General features: G+C 44.0%; 1 protein-coding gene across 1 annotated transcript in view; it reads left to right on the forward strand.

The window, feature by feature from the left end:
• Positions 1-16,466, forward strand: part of LOC143815970 (protein argonaute-1) — a 97,342-nt gene that overhangs the window by 67,935 nt on the left and 12,941 nt on the right. Inside the window, exons 6-9 of the mRNA XM_077295817.1 lie at positions 208-342; positions 635-722; positions 805-952; positions 9,779-9,898. Of these exons, the coding sequence (XP_077151932.1) occupies positions 208-342; positions 635-722; positions 805-952; positions 9,779-9,898 (491 nt within the window). The remainder of the gene's footprint in view (positions 1-207; positions 343-634; positions 723-804; positions 953-9,778; positions 9,899-16,466) is intronic.

A 16,466-nucleotide genomic window follows, 5' to 3' on the forward strand; every position in this document is an offset into this window, starting at 1 on the left:
TAACTTACATGACCAAAAAAAGTATAATAGATCACATTCTGCATCGCCACATCTCCAACACATGGGGCTGGCCTCATGAAAAGGAGCGTAGTGTAGTCGGGACTCGCTGCCATCAAGATAAGAGGTTATAACTGGCCTCATGGAAAAAAGAACAGATCAATGCTTATGTTCCTTTTATACTTGACCCATTTGTTTTCCCTATTTTAGTATCTGCTACAGCTTTCTACAAGGCACAGCCAGTCATAGAATTCATGTGTGAGGTTCTTGATATTAGAAACATTGATGAGCAACCCAAACCTCTTACTGACTCTCAACGGGTGCGATTCACTAAGGAGATCAAAGGTAAGTCATTGTAGGGCTAGTAAGAATGGTTACAATATACAAGTTTTCTAAGCTGTTGTTTTTTTGTTTTTTCTTTTTATTAGTCTGTGATCACATGCGTTTCCCCTGCTTTTTTATGAAAACCATGCTTTAAAAAAAAAAATAAAATCATGGTGTTAAATGCATCAGGAACACATAAGGTCAACACTGCCTTACTTAAACTGTAAGGTTTCATATTCAGCAAAATCATCACTTGCAGAATAGGCCTTGTAGTTTTACTGCTGCGGACATTTAATACTTGTTTTATGGATAGGTTTAAAAGTGGAAGTAACACACTGCGGACAGATGAAAAGAAAATACAGAGTTTGTAATGTGACCCGTAGGCCTGCCAGCCACCAAACGTAAGTAAAGCCAGAGGTTCTTAAACACATTGGTTTTTAACCCGAGATATCTACAAGTCTTGCATCTTATCTTGTGTTTTAGGTTCCCACTGCAGTTGGAGAGCGGTCAGACTGTTGAGTGCACAGTAGCACAATACTTTAAACAGAAATACAACTTGCAGCTGAAATACCCTCATCTTCCCTGTCTGCAGGTTGGGCAAGAGCAAAAGCACACTTATCTACCTCTGGAGGTAAGAGCTAACACAATAGTAACTATGAAACCGTGCAAAACTCCAGGTACAACTAGTACATTGTGTTCTGCCTGTTGTACAGTTATTCAGAAAGTGCCCTGCCATTGACAAAACAATGGGGGCCATTCATTAAGTGGCTTCTCTGCTGCCTTTCTTGACACCAGGACAGCCTCCAAAAGCCTTTGCCCTGCCATGCGTGCAGATAGGTGGACACTGCCTGCTGTCCATTTAATCTAATAAATGCTAATGTCCCAAAGACGAATCTGCTATCGCCACATCTCTGAAAAAAAAACAGTACAATTATTATTTCTCACACCGTGAACTCTGGAAAAAAAAATAAAAGATAGAAAAACTTTTCCAGATTGCCATGTGTCATTCATCCAGTCCCACTTAAAATAAAATAAAAAACATCAGTCATATGGACCCCAATAAAAACTATGGATCTTTATGCAAAGAACAAGTCTACATAAACCTCTCTGTACTCAATAAAAAGTTGTGGCAAATTAAAAAAGAAAAAGAAATTCTAAAACGTTTTCTTATTCAAAAGTAGTAAACTTAAAAAGTTATTAGTTGGGTATCACTGTTCTCATATTGACCCATAGTACAAAACTCTATCTTTAGTTATGTCACATGGGCAACACACGTAATCATGGCAATTATTTTTTGTAGAAGGGAAAAAACAAAGTGGAGAAAAAAAACCTCGAAGTCAGAGTGGCTGAGAGTGTTGTCACCCTTGAAATTGTTCCAGAAAATGAAGTATTTCTCCCCGAAAATTATTGCAATTACACATGTTTTGTTATACACATTTTGTTTTTCCTTGTGTCTATTGGAACTGCACAAAAACAGAGGAAAGGCAAATTAGACATAATTTCACTCAAAACCCTGAAAATGGGCCTGACAAAGTTGTTGGCACACTCAACTTAATATTTGGTTGCTGGCCACTTGGAATAAATAACTGCAATCAATCACTTCCTATATAACCATAAACAAGGTTATAACACTTCTCAACTGGAATTCCGGACCACTTTTCTTTTGAAAACTGCTCCAGGTGTCTCATATTTCGTGCGTGCCTTCTCCTAACAGCAATTTTAAGATCTCTCCACAGGTGTTCAGTGGGATTTAGATCCGGACTCATTGCTGGAAACTTCAGAACTCTCCAGTGCTTTATCATCCATTTCTGGGTGTTTCTTAAAGGGAACCTATCACCCCGTTTTTTAAAGATTAGATAAAAATAGTGTGAAATAGGGGCAGAGCTGGGCTTTACATTAGTGCCTTTTTGGTGCCTTTACACCCCCGTTAGGCTGCCGAAATACCTTTGTGAAGTGGCCGTTTTGTCCTGTCACTCAAGTTGGTCAGGTCGGATGGGCGTGGTCACAGCGCTGTTTCTCCCCCAGATCAGGCTCATCATTACGTTGGTGGCGTAGTGGTGTGCGCATGTCCAAAGAGAAGATCCACTGCCCAGGAGATTCAAAACAGCGCGGTCTACACTATTCGCCGTTTACCGGTGGGCGCTGCCATCTTTCCTGTGGCCGCGCGTGCGCAGATGGAGCGCTCTGCTGCCCGGGGCTTCAGGAAAATGGCCGCCGCGATCTCCATCTGCGCACGCGCGGAATCCCGCGGCCATTTTCCTGAAGCCCCGGGCAGCAGAGCGCCCCATCTGCGCACGCGCGGCCACAGGAAAGATGGCCGCGCCCACCGGTAAACGGCGAATAGCGTAGACCGCGCTGTTTTGAATCTCCTGGGCAGTGGATCTTCTCTTTGGACATGCGCACACCACTACGCCACCAACGTAATGATGAGCCTGATCTGGGGGAGAAACAGCGCTGTGACCACGCCCATCCGACCTGACCAACTTGAGTGACAGGACAAAACGGCCACTTAATAATAATAATAATAATAATAATAATTTTATTTATATAGCGCCAACATATTCCGCAGCGCTTTACAACTTATAGAGGGGACTTATACAGACAACAGACATTACAGCATAACAGAAATCACAGTTCAAAACAGATACCAGGAGGAATGAGGGCCCTGCTCGCAAGCTTACAATCTATGAGGAAAAGGGGAGACACGAGAGGTGGATGGTAACAATTGCTTTAGTTATTTGGACCAGCCATAGTGTAAGGCTCGGGTGTTCATGTAAAGCTGCATGAACCAGTTAACTGCCTAAGTATGTAGCAGTACAGACACAGAGGGCTATTAACTGCATAAAGTGTATGAGAACATGATGGAGGAACGTGATTATGTTGTTGTTTTTTTATTAATAGGCCACTTCACAAAGGTATTTCGGCAGCCTAACGGGGGTGTAAAGGCACCAAAAAGGCACTAATGTAAAGCCCAGCTCTGCCCCTATTTCACACTATTTTTATCTAATTTTTAAAAAACGGGGTGATAGGTTCCCTTTAAAGTATATTTGGGGTCATTGTCCTGCTGGAAGACCCATGATCTAGGACACAAACCCAGCTTTCTGATAGTGGGCACTACATTGCAACCCAGAATCCTTTGGTAATTTTCTAATTTCATGATGCCTTGCTCTTAGTCAAGGCACCCAGAGGCAGCAAAACAACCCCAAAACATATTTGAACCCCCACTATATTTGACCATAGGTGCAATGTTCTTTTCTTTGTAGGCCTATTTCTGTTTTTGGTAAACAGTACAATGATGTTCTTTACCAAAAGTCTCTATCTTGGTTTCATCTGTCCACAAGACTCTATCCCAGAAGGATTTTGACTTGCGTACATTCTGCCAAACTGCAGTCTGGCTTTTTTTTTATGTTTGTGTCAGCAGTTAAGTCCTCCTAAGTCTCCTGCCATAGCATTTCTTTTCATTCAAATGTTGACAGTTCGTTGCTGACACTGATGCACCCTGAGACTGCAGGACACTCTTGAATTTCTTTGGAACTAGATTGGGGCTGCTTATCCACCATCTGGACTATTCTGCTTTGTAACCTTTCATCAGTTTTTCCCTACCATCCAGAGAGAGTAGCTACAGTGCTATGGGTTGTAAATGTCTTGTGTCACGCACCGTGAACAAAAGAACATCAAAATCTCTGGAGATGGACTTGTAACCTTTGGATTTGTTTAAGTCCTTGGACCGTTCTCCTCTTTCTGTTCTCCGTGTTTAGTGTGGCATACACAATGCAAAGATTGAGTCAACTTCTCCCTTTTCTACCTGTTTTCAGGTATAATTGTCATATTGCCCACACCTGTTACTTGTCACAGGTGAGTTTAAACGAGCATCACATGCTTGAAACAAAGTTATTTACCCACAATTTTAGAGAGATGCCAACAATTTTGTCCAGCCCATTTTTGGGGTTTTGTGTGAAATTATTTCCAATTTTCCTTTTTAATTATTTTGTCGTGTTGTTCCAATACACACAAAGCAAATAGACATGTATGTAACAAAACATGTATAATTGCAATACTTTTCTGGGAGAAATATTTCATTTACTGGACAATTTTAAGGGTGACAACACTTTCATGACCGTATGTACCCAAAAATGGAACCAATGAAAACTACATCTTGTCGCATGAAAAAAAAAAAAAATTCCTCATGTAGCTGTTAAAGGAATTCTATCACCAGGTTTTTTTTTGTTTGCATCTAATCTGGGAGCGGTTTGGTGACAGACCGGATTCCAGCGATGTGTCTATTACTGGCCTTCCTACTGTAGGTTTTAATGAAATCCCTATTTTATCACTAGAGGGGCTAGTAAGCCTGCTGCCATGTATTTCTCCATATTCATGAGCGGTGTATAACTCTGCCCCCCACCACTGATTGGCAGCTTTCTGAGTACACTGTGCATGGGCAGAAAGCTGTTAATCAGTGATGGGGGCTGGGTTATACGGAGCTCAGCATTTAGAGAACTGATAGATTTGCAGCAAGCAGCCCAGTAAATGGAGTCAAGGTCTCTGCTTATACATCATGCTGCTCTCAGATTGGTTAGCAGAGTCTTTGTGATGCATTTTGGTGTCCCATCTACACTAGAATGCTGTTCTCAGAGCCGCTAAGTTCATAGTTTGGTTTCTGTTCTGTCAATGTGACATCAAAGCTACAGCCAATGAAGGGGCAGACACAGACAGAAGGTGGCCCCTGTGCAAGAACAGTGTACAGCATGAAAAAAAGTATTTGACATTTATGTAACTGCTGACTTTGCAAGTATTCCCACATACAATGAATGGAGAGATTTGTAATTTTTAAGTCAGGTACGCTTAAACTGAGGGAGAGACAGAATCTAAAAATATAAAACGGAAAATCACATTGTATGATTTTTAAATAATTAAACTGCATTTTATTACATGATCACCTACCAGCCAGCCAGCCGAAATTTTGGCTCTCACAAACCCTTTTTTTTTTTTATATATATAAAGAAGCCCTCCTACTCTGCATTCATTGCCTGTACTCATTCAACCTGTATGAAAGACACCTGTCCACACAATCAATCACACTCCAACCTCTCCACCATGGCCAAAACCAAAGACCTGTCTATAGACTCCAGGGACAAAATTGTAGACCTGCACAAGGCAGGGATGGGCTACAGGACAATAGGCAAGCAGCTTGGTGAGAAGGCAGCAAATGTTGGTACAATTATGAGAAAATGGAAGAAGCACAAGATGACTGCCAATCTTCCTCTGTCTGGGGCTCCATGCAATTTCTCGCCTCATTGGGTAAGGATGATTCTGGTAAAGGTCAGGAATCAGCCCAGAACTACATGGGAGGACTTGGTAAATGACCTGAAGAGAGCTGGGAACACAGTCTCAGACATTACCAGTAGCATACTACACCGTCATGGATTGGAATCCTGCAGGGCATGCAAGGTCCCCCTGCTCATGCCAGCACATGTCCAGGCCCATTTAAAGTTTTTCTGACTATTAACACCAGTCACAATTACTAAACAACTGAGGGAATCTGTCAGAATGATCCAAGACCCCCAAATTGTTTATATGACTATGTTGCTCACTCAAACAAGGTTATCCACACCTTTTAGTGATGCAATATATTGCACACTCACTGGAAAAAAATCACTGTGTAACTTCATATGCAAATTATGCTTTAGTGGTCTGAGTGTGATTAGAGCACTTTCCAAGTCTCTGCCTTCCTGGCTCTATTCCCCACCTTCCCCTGCTTTACTGACTGCTCACTGGCTGTGTAGTAATACCAGTGAGCTGTCAGTCAATCAGAGAAAAGTGGGGCTGGCAGCTAATATAGCAAGCAGGCAGAGACTTGGGAAGTGCTCTGATCACATATAGAGCACTTAGAGGGGCTGTCTGGTCTTGGGAAAGTCTACAGACTTCTGAATCCTTACAGCGCCTGCACTGCATGCTGTTGAGACTGGGAGATCATGTGACCACAAGTATACACTACCTTTTAAAAGTTTAGGGTCACCCAGGCAATTTTGTGTTTTCCATGAAAACTCATACTTTTATTAATCAAATGAGTTACCAAATGAATTGAAAATCTAGTCCAGACATTGACAAGGTTCAAAAAAAAAGATTTTTATTTTGAATAATTATTTTCTCCTTCAAACTTTGCTTTCGTCAAAGAATGCTCCCTTTGCAGCAATTACAGCATTGCAGACCTTTGGCATTCTAGCAGTTAATTTTCTAAGGTAATCTGGAGAAATTTCACCCCATGGTTCCAGAAGCCCCTCCCACAAGTTGGTTTGGCTTGATGGGCACTTTTTGTGTGCCATACGGTCAAGCTGCTCCCACAACAGCTCAATGGGGTTGAGATCTGGTGACTGCCCTGGCCACTCCATTACAGATAGAATACCAGCTGCCTGCTTCTTCCCTAAATAGTTCTTGCATAATTTGGAGGTGTGCTTTGGGTCCAATCAAAATTGGCTCCAATCAAGCGCTGTCACAGGGTATGGCATGGCGTTGCAAAATGGAGTGATAACCTTCCTTATTCAAAATCCCTTTTACCTTGTACAAATCTCCCACTTTTCCAGCACCAAAGCAACCCCAGACCATCACATTTCCTCCACCATGCTTGACAGATGGCGTCAGACACTCCTACAGCATCTTTTCAGTTGTTCTGCATCTCACAAATGTTCTTCTGTGTGATCCCAATACCTCCAACTTGGATTCCTCTGTCCAATGTCTGTGGTCTTTTACCCATATTAATCTTTTCCTTTTATTAGCCAGTCCCAGATATGGTTTTTTCTTTGCCACTCTGCCCTGAAGGCCAGCATCCCGGAGTCGCCTCTTCACTGTAGACAATGACACTGGCGTTTTGCGTGTACTATTTACTGAAGCTGCCAGTTGAAGACCTGTGAAGTGTCGATTTCTCAAACTACAGAGTCTAATGTACTTGTCTTGTTTGCTCAGTTGTGCAGCGGGCCTCCCACTTCTCTTTCTACTCTGGTTAGAGCCTGTTTGTGCTCTCCTCTGAAGGGAGTAGCACACACCGTTGTAGGAAATCTTCAGTTTCTTAGCAATTTTTCGCATGGAATAACCTTCATTTCTATGAACAAGAATAGACTGTCGAGTTTCACATGAAAGTTTTTTTGTTTTTTTTTCTGGCCATTTTGAGAGTTTAATGGAACCAACAAATGTAATGCTCCAGATTCTCAACTAGCTCAAAAGCAGGTCAGGTTTAAAGGTTCTCTAATCAGCCAAACTGTTTTCAGCTGTGCTAACATACTTGCCCAAGGGTTTTCCATGGCATTCTAACCATCCTTTAGCCTTCTTACACAGTTAGCAAACACAGAGTACCATAAGAACACTGGAGTGATGGTTGTTGGAAATGGGCCTCTATACACCTATTAAGATATTGCATTACAAACCAGACGTTTGGCGTTAGAATAGTCATTTACAACATTCACAATGTACAGTGTATTTCTGAACAAGTTTATGCTTCATTGGAAAAAACTGCTTTTTTTCAAAAAGGACATTTCTAAGTGACCCTAAACTTTTGAACAGTAGTGTACAATTTTGCTTACTTCCAGCCACATTCCAACTAGACGTCGCTTAATTCACATCCAGATTTCATGTGAGCATATATGCAAATAGCATGACCGCTTGGTCTCGGGAGCGATAGCAGAGAATCCTGACCACGTTCAAATGTCTGCAGTCACATATTGTGACTGCAAGTTTTCACCACAAAACTGGACAACCCCTTTTAACTTAATCCAGAACTTTACCAAAAAACAAGAAATGGATCTAGCCACTAACATGCAGGTAATAGCAACATACCTGCCAGTTGTGCCCGGCGCCGTTCCTACCGGCACAGACAGCTCCTGCCGGGAATCGGACACCTCTGCTGATGTCACATCTACAGAGCGGGGGCATGTCTTCCGCTCTGCTCTGTCGACTGGGTCGGACTTTCAACATAATTCTGATTGACAGCCGGATCCCCGCTACCTAGCAGGGGGTGCCTGTTGTCAGTCAGAATGACCACAGAAGTCCTGCCCCATCACGTCACCAGAGACAGTTGATTTCCCAGCAGGAGTGGTTTATTAGTATTTATTTATATAGCACCATTGTTTCCACGGTGCTGTACATTAGACGGGGTTACATCAAAATACAAATATCACTTACAGTAAACAAAATCAGATTACGTGAGGGAAGATATTGTGAGATTAGTTCGGAAAAATATGGAGGAGAAAGGTTATGGATGGCTTTGTAGGTCAGTGTTAATAGTTTAAATTGGATACACTGGGAAATTTGGAGCCAGTGAAGGGATTTGCAAAGAGGGGAAGCAGGAGTGTAGCGAGGAGAGAGATTAAGTCGGGCAGCAGGGTTAAGGATGAACTGGAGGGGTGCAAGCATGTTTGAAGGTAGGCCACAGAGAAGGATGTTGCAGTAGTCGAGGTGGGAGATGGTTAGGGCATGCACAAGCATTTTGGTAGAGTGAGAGTTGAGGAAAGGACGGATTCTGGAAACATTTTTGAGCTGAAGGTGGCGAGATCTTGGATGTGCGGTTTGAAGGACAGGGCAGAGTCAAGGGTTACTCCAAGGCAGCGGATTTCCGGGACAGGGGAAAGTGTGATTTCATTTATTGTGATAGATAGATCAGGTAAGGAAGATCCATGAGATGGAGGAACGATAATTAGTTTGGATTTGTCCACATTGAGCTTGAGGAAACCAGAGGAGAAGGAGGATATGGCTGATAGACACTCTGGGATTCTGGACGGCAGAGAGGTGACATCTGGACGGCAGAGAGGTAGATCTGAGTGTCATCAGCATATAGATGGTACTGGAAGCCATAGGACTTCGAGTTGTACCAGGCCAAGTGTATAGATTGAGAAGAGAAGGGGTCCTAGGACATCTGGTCTATGACCGCTCTGTGCCGTGGAAGATCGGCGCCAGGCACAACAGGCTGATAAGTTACAATTACACTAACAGGCAGGTATGTGCCCACAATCTGGAAGTAGCAGGGGCTTTGGATGCAGCGTATTTTCGCTGCTCCCAAAACGCTGTTATATTGAACGCAGGTAAATCTGCATTCAGTACATTTTATTGATTAAATTTTTGTTGCGGAGACAAGAGTCTCCACAAGAGAAATTGACAATCTGTGGTCCTGATTGACGTGCCGCATGTCAGTTTCCACAGCGTGTCTTTCATAGAAATCCCATCCACTATGCTGTAACATCTGGCTGCTGTGGTTTTGACCCTGCATAAATAAGCAGCATCAATATCGCAGAAATTCCTGATCGTGGGCACATACCCTTAGTGTTTATATACATTCTTTGTTTTTATTAAGTAAGTCCCCGATATCCCCCATTTAAATTTCATCTGAAATAAAACTGCAGGATTTTTATTTTTTTGTGTCTGGGGAATGGTTCTGACAGATTTCCTTTTTAAACGTTCATTTTTATTCCAGGTCTGTAACATTGTAGCAGGCCAGAGATGTATCAAGAAGCTGACTGATAATCAGACCTCCACTATGATCAAAGCAACTGCCAGGTCTGCCCCCGACAGACAGGAAGAGATCAGTAGACTGGTGGGTGATTGTAATTTATAATTTTTCTTTATTTGGTGTAAAATTAGGAGTTATAAAATAATATTAACATATTACACTTGCAAGCTATGTATCTTCATCATCCACCGTAGAATAAGCACAATATATAACACGATAGTTTATATTCTAGAAAGCTCTTTGGCTTTTCTTAACAGGATATCTTGGGCACAGTGGCACAAAATTTAGCAGTATTTATTGGATGGCCAGCATATATGGAAATGCATTGATGCAGCTACGTAAACATACACAGACAACCGCACTCTGTTTCTGTTAGGCCAGTGATGCACAGAAGTAGACAATGTTAATGAAATTAAGAATATTTCTCTATTGCTTCATTGGGGGACACAGGAACCATGAGTGTATGCTGCTGCCACTAGGAGGATGATACTAGGCATAAAAAAGTAAGCTCCTCCTCTGAAGTGTACACCCCACTGAATATTTGTTTCAATTCTCCTGCATCTGTACAATATTCAAGCAAAAGGCTACAGCATTCATCATTAGTTTTTGTGGCAGGAAAGATATATATCTTGGTACCGTGTAAGCCAGTGGATAGAAAAATATTTAGAATTGAGAGTCCTCAGTGGTTGATATCTTTTAATGGCTATGCCTGATGAAGGGACCGGAGTAGTCTTGAAAGCTTGCAATTTGTTACCATCTTTTCAGTTAGCCATTAAAAGGTGTCAACCACTGAGGACTCTCAATTCTAAATATTTTTGTGGGGCATTTTACACTACACGAACAGTTTGCAGACCAAGCCAAGTTGCTAGTTTCTCTTTAGTAAAGTGTCATCTGGGACTTCCAGAATAGGAGGTTCCGTTTAAAGCCCATCAGCAGGATTGTGCACAGTAACCCACACCCAGTGTCAGGTCGGCGCCGTTATACTGATTAAAGTGATACGTGGGATGATGAACTCCGTCTTGTGGTTGTTCTTTAATCTTTATTTTTAGTTAATGAGATTCTCATGCTCCGGTGCGGCCTGTGGGGGGGTCTTTAGGTGGTGCTCTGCTTACATATGCATCTGTATGGCTTATGACAGGGTCTCTGATCCCCCAGTGACCTGCCCGCTATTTTACATACTGAATATAATATATATAAAAAAAAAATCACCTTCAGCATGCAGAGGCGGTACCTGTGCTGCAGCATGATTGCATCTATAATGTGCATTAAATTATTTTATTTGCTGGTATAAATAAACTTAGGAAAAAATTCTGTTTCAAAAAGGTACCGCTTGTGCAGTAGCATCTATCAGCGATCCAATAAATGCTACTGCGCAGGTGGCGCCATTTTGCTAGAGAAAAAAAATGGTCTATTAAAGCCTTTTTCACACTGCTTATGAATTTCTGTACCTAAATGTTTGACAACGCAGCTAAGCAAAGGTCTATTGAGCTCAGAAACTGTTCTGAAATGTTAGTAACAGACTTTTGAATAGCCCTTTCTCAATCAAATACTAAACCTATGCAGTTCTCGCATGCATCTTTCATATGAAGATTTTTTTTTTTGGATGGCTTTTTCCTGTTAAGCTTTAAAAGGGGTTTTCCACTTTACATCAACTTACCTCAAAACAATTCCTGGAATGTAAAATAAGAAAGACCAATGTTACTCTGTTTCTCTGAGATCAGCCTCTTGTGCCATCTACATAAGCATAGGCTCTGAGCTCGGTGATGTAATGTCACTGTTGCAGCCAAAACACAGGTTGGAGCAAGTCGGCGAGGGAGGGAGTACGGTCTCGTTATTTTATCTTTAAAGGGGTTCTCCACTTCTATAAAAGAGGACCCCAAATGATTACTTTAATGTCTCCATACATATAGCTGTTGGCCGAACAGCTATTTTTCCAGGACGTCCCTCCTGACAGCACCACCAGGAGGTTGTCCTTCGTATCCTTGATAGGGACAAGGACACAGAAGAGGTTAAATAGCGCCTCACCACCACCACTACCCTTCAGTGTTTTTCCTGTCTCTTATCGGGGACAGACGCAGGAGAGGAGAACGGAAGGTGCAAAGACGGATACCTGGAGTCCGGTCGTGCAGGAAGGCTCCAGGCGAGATGCTATCCCTCCCTAGGGAGCTCTGGGGTGGTGGAGGCTCGGTGACACGAGCCCCACAGCATCGCTGACACTGCAAGAGGACTCTCAGCGGCCGGTTGAGCTGTGTGCTCCCTGCGTCGGCCACATCTCTCCTCAAAGGGCTCTGGGCAGCAGCTACTGTGGCGGCGGCGTCAGGACGGGCGGCCACGAGGCCCAGACTTCTGGCCGGGAGGCATGCCGTGGGTGAGTTCCAGGGGGCAGAGCCTCTTGGGCTGGGAGAGGCTACCGGCCGGCATCTCCCTGCTTCACTTCCGGCAGAGCACGCGCCGGTGATGACTTCAGGGAGGTGTGTCCGGGGATTCAGGAGCCAGGGCTTCCGGCGCTCCTCGTTGTCGGGGGGCGTGCCGGGTCAGATCATGGGGTGTCTTCGGGACCTCGTGAGAAGCAGATGCTAGCAGGGGTGCGTCCGCTCCAGTCAGCGTGCATTCCACTGGGCGCACGTGCAGTCTGGCTGAACAACTGCAGCACCAATATTGACAGCAGCTGAGCTCGGAAAGAGGACGAATCAGATGTCTTGAAGCTGGGTAAGGCGGCTACTTAAGACAGACAGCTGACAGCCCAACTGACTTGGTGAAGATGGAGAGGGCTAGCCGTCCTGACGTTCAGTCCTTAGAGCCATCCTTGGACCACATGAGTGGGGCATAGCGAGGGTCTATCAACTGAGCTATAGCCAAATAGCTACAGGACCTTCCTTTCCATATTGTTTCTAGGACAAGGAGACACCTAAGTGATCTACGACAGCAGTCAAAAAGAAGTCCATTAAGTGCCCATTATGCTCCACCAAACCTCCTGGAGCATATGACAAAAGAACTGTGTGAAACATGCATCACCGAGCTCCTTAAGCAGGAGCAGACCTCTGTCCTAACCAACATACGGGCCATGATCAGGGAAGAGGTTCAGGCTATTGTCGCTGCACTAGGACCATCCCAATCTCTCCTAAGAGACCCAGATGGGACATGGGTCCAAGCTCGGAGGAAGGGGGAAGTGTCAGGCTACTCTGACCCAGACTCGGGCGAAGGCAAGAGTTCCTCAAGATTTTTCAGAAGAACGGAAGAGATACCTATTTTCATCTGAGGATACGGACACTTTACTGCAGGCGGTCTGGGGTACCATGAAAGCGGATGACTTCACGGAGCCATTAACAGTTCAGGATGAAATGTTCGGTGGCCTGAGGGCTCGTAGGAACGGGGTATTTCCCATGAATAATCATATAACTGCAATGATACTAGAAGAACGGGAAGACATGGGGATGAAGCTGGTTGTCGCAAGGGACTTCAAGTTCCGCCTTCCCTTAATCTGGAGGAAACTAAAATTTGGGAATCAATACCAAAAATTGATATACCCGTAGCTAGTGTCAAAAAGACAGCTATTCCATTCAAGGACTCATCGGGCCTTAAGGATTCAATGGACAAAAGAGCGGAGGACCTCCTTAAAGTGTGGTAAGCATCCGCATCCATCATGAAAGCCAACATAGCGGCGACTTCAGTAGCCAGATCAATGACTCTCTGGGTAGAGAAGCTAGAAAGCCACATCAGGAACAGAAGCACCAGAGAAGAAATCCTGAAATCCCTACCATTATTGAAAATGGAGAATGATTTTATGGCGGACGCCTCGGCATAGTCAGTCCGTCTTGCAGCTAGAAGCAATGCACTATCTAAAACAGCAAGGCATGCTTTATGGCTGAGATCGTGGTCAGGGGATACCCAATTAAAAAATAAACTTTGCTCGATACCATTTTCCGGTCTCCATGTATTCGGACCAGTTTTAGATGAGTTACTGGAGAAGGCATCAGATAAGAAAAAGAGCTTCCCAGAACAAAAGCCAAAGAAGACACCGTCCTTTCGGAGGACTCGATCTCACCCGAGGTAGGAGTATAAAGGCAAGGGTATAAACGGAAGGTGGAGCTACCCCAAGGGTAGGAGCTCCTTTCGAGATCCGGGGACTGTGTCCGGCAGACAATGATGCCGGACGCATCAGGGGAGACTTCAATACTTCCTAGAGAGCTGGCAGGAAATAACCCAGAATCAATGGATCCTGCTGACAATTGCTCAGGGATACAGGGTAGAACTCACCCAGATACCCCCCCCAGGAGATATTGCCTAACAAGCAGCCAATCCCCCGTGGTCCATCAAAGACTTTTAAAGGACGTACATGAACTTATAAGATTAGAAGTCATAGTTCCTCTACCCCATTCACAGCAATTTCATAGACATTACTCCAATCTGTTTTCCAAAAAAAAAAACAGGAGGAGAATACCGGACAATAATAAACTTGAAGCCATAAAACCAATGGGTGTCCTGCAAGCGCTTTAAGATGGAAACCCTCAAATCAGTCATACCGCTGATAAGAAAGAATTCGGTAATGTGTACGCTAGACCTCAAAGGCGCTTATTACCATGTTCCCATCCATACCTCACATCAGAAGTGCCTCAGGTTTGCAATAAAAGACCAAGGAAGGATACTCCATTTCCAATTCCGATGCCTGCCATTCGGTCTCTCTTCGGCACCTCTAGTCTTCACAAAGCCCATGGCAGAGGTGATGGCCTTCTTAAGGGTAAAGGACATTCTCATAATCGCGTACTTGGACGACCTGCTGCTAGTGGCAGACTCAAGACAGCAGATGACAAGTCATCTTAGACTCAGAACAGGAGCACTCATTCCTTCTATCCCACAAACAACGAGCTGTCAAACAGGAAGCTCAGACACTACAAAATCGAAAATGAATCTCTATCAGGAAGACCATGAGAGTTCTGAGCCTAATGACTTCATGTATTTCAAGCGTCCAATGGAGCCAATTTCTCTCAAGGATATTACAATGAGAGATCCTTTCGGCATGGGATGGGATGGAAACTTAATTGGACGGCAGAATAATAATATCGAAAGAATAAAGTATACCGCATAGGAAATGTGGATTACGTCCGCACTGCCAAAGTAATGCAATTCCTGAGGAGTGATGAAGTTTAAAGGTAGTTTATTCAATGCGTTACAAGGTCATTAGGACCCCTTCTTCAGGAAATACTACGTACAACATACATAGGTAATGCACTTACATGGATACATACACATTGCATGGGATGGGAGGGAAACTTAATTGGACGGCAGAATGATAATATCCAGAGAAGTAAGACATTCTCTGTCATGGTAGACCAACATAACAAATTTCGAGCAGGGGAGACCCTGGAGGTTGTTCCCATGCATAAACATTACCACAGATGCAAGCCTCAGTGGCTGGGGAGCCCACATAGAGGGACGCTTACCTCCAGGGAATGTGGCCCACATCAGTGCACAACAGCTCATCAAACCTCAAGGAGCTCAGAGCAGTTTGGGAGGCGCTAAGGAGATGTCAGAGACGGCTACGCAATCTTCAAGTCCGAGTATTCTCTGACAACTCAACTACAGTATCCTTCCTGCTACATCACGGAGGTCTGAGACACCGTCACCTGCAGGATTTAGCAGAAACAATATTCTCCTGGGCAGAACTCAATGCAAGATCCATAACGGCAGTACATCTGAAAGGCGAAAGCAACCAGATAGCAGATTTTCTCAGCAGGAAGAAAATACTACCCGCAGAGTGGGCCTTAAATCAGGAGGTCTTTGCTCAACTTACCAGGGTCTGGGGTTCTCCAGAAATAGACTTGTTCGCCTCAGAAAGAGAAATACAAAAATAAAAGGCTTCTTCTCGTTAAATACAGGCAACAATCTGACTGCGGTAGACGCCTTAGCACAGGAATGGGATATAGAGCTGGCTTGCGCCTTCCCTCCACTGCCCTTAATACCAAGGGTTCTACGGAAAATCCAGGAAAGTCAGACTTTGTTATTTTTAATAGTTCTGTACTTTGCCCAAAAGGAGCTGGTTCCCGGTGTTGAAACAGAGGGCGTTAGAAGAGCCAATTCTCCTAGAATGGAATCTTCTGACGCAGGGCCCTCTCGTTCATCAGAATACAGACTTGCAGCTTTCAGCTTGGATCCTGAGAAGGAGATCCTGAGATCAAGGGGCTTGTCGAGTCAGTCATATCTACCTTGCAAAGGAGTGGAAAGCCTGTTACCTCATCTATATACCCTCAAAGTCGGGGGGGGGGGGATTTTGTTCATACTGTGCAGGCCCAATATCCTTCCAGTAAGGATCCTAATATTCCTCAGGGCAGGAAAAGAACAAAGGAAAGAAAAGCATCAAAAGCCACCTTAGCCAGGTGGATAAAATCATCTATTACCGCGGCATATACTTCGGCAGGAAAAACTCCCTCGAAAAACCCCAGACCTCACTTGCTGAGAGCAGTCTTGGCTTCGTGGGCAGAGAGTGCAGTGGCTTCCATGGACCAAATCTACAGGGCCGCAACCTGGTCTAGAATAAATACTTTTTGCAGGCATTATAAACTGGACGTTCTGTCAAACCAACAGACGGTCTTTGGGAGGAAAGTCCTCCAAGCAGTAATCCCGCCTCAATAGGAGTTGTTTGGTACTTCTCCTA

This window comes from Ranitomeya variabilis, chromosome 3, assembly GCF_051348905.1.
Source record: "Ranitomeya variabilis isolate aRanVar5 chromosome 3, aRanVar5.hap1, whole genome shotgun sequence".
Taxonomy (NCBI): domain Eukaryota; kingdom Metazoa; phylum Chordata; class Amphibia; order Anura; family Dendrobatidae; genus Ranitomeya; species Ranitomeya variabilis.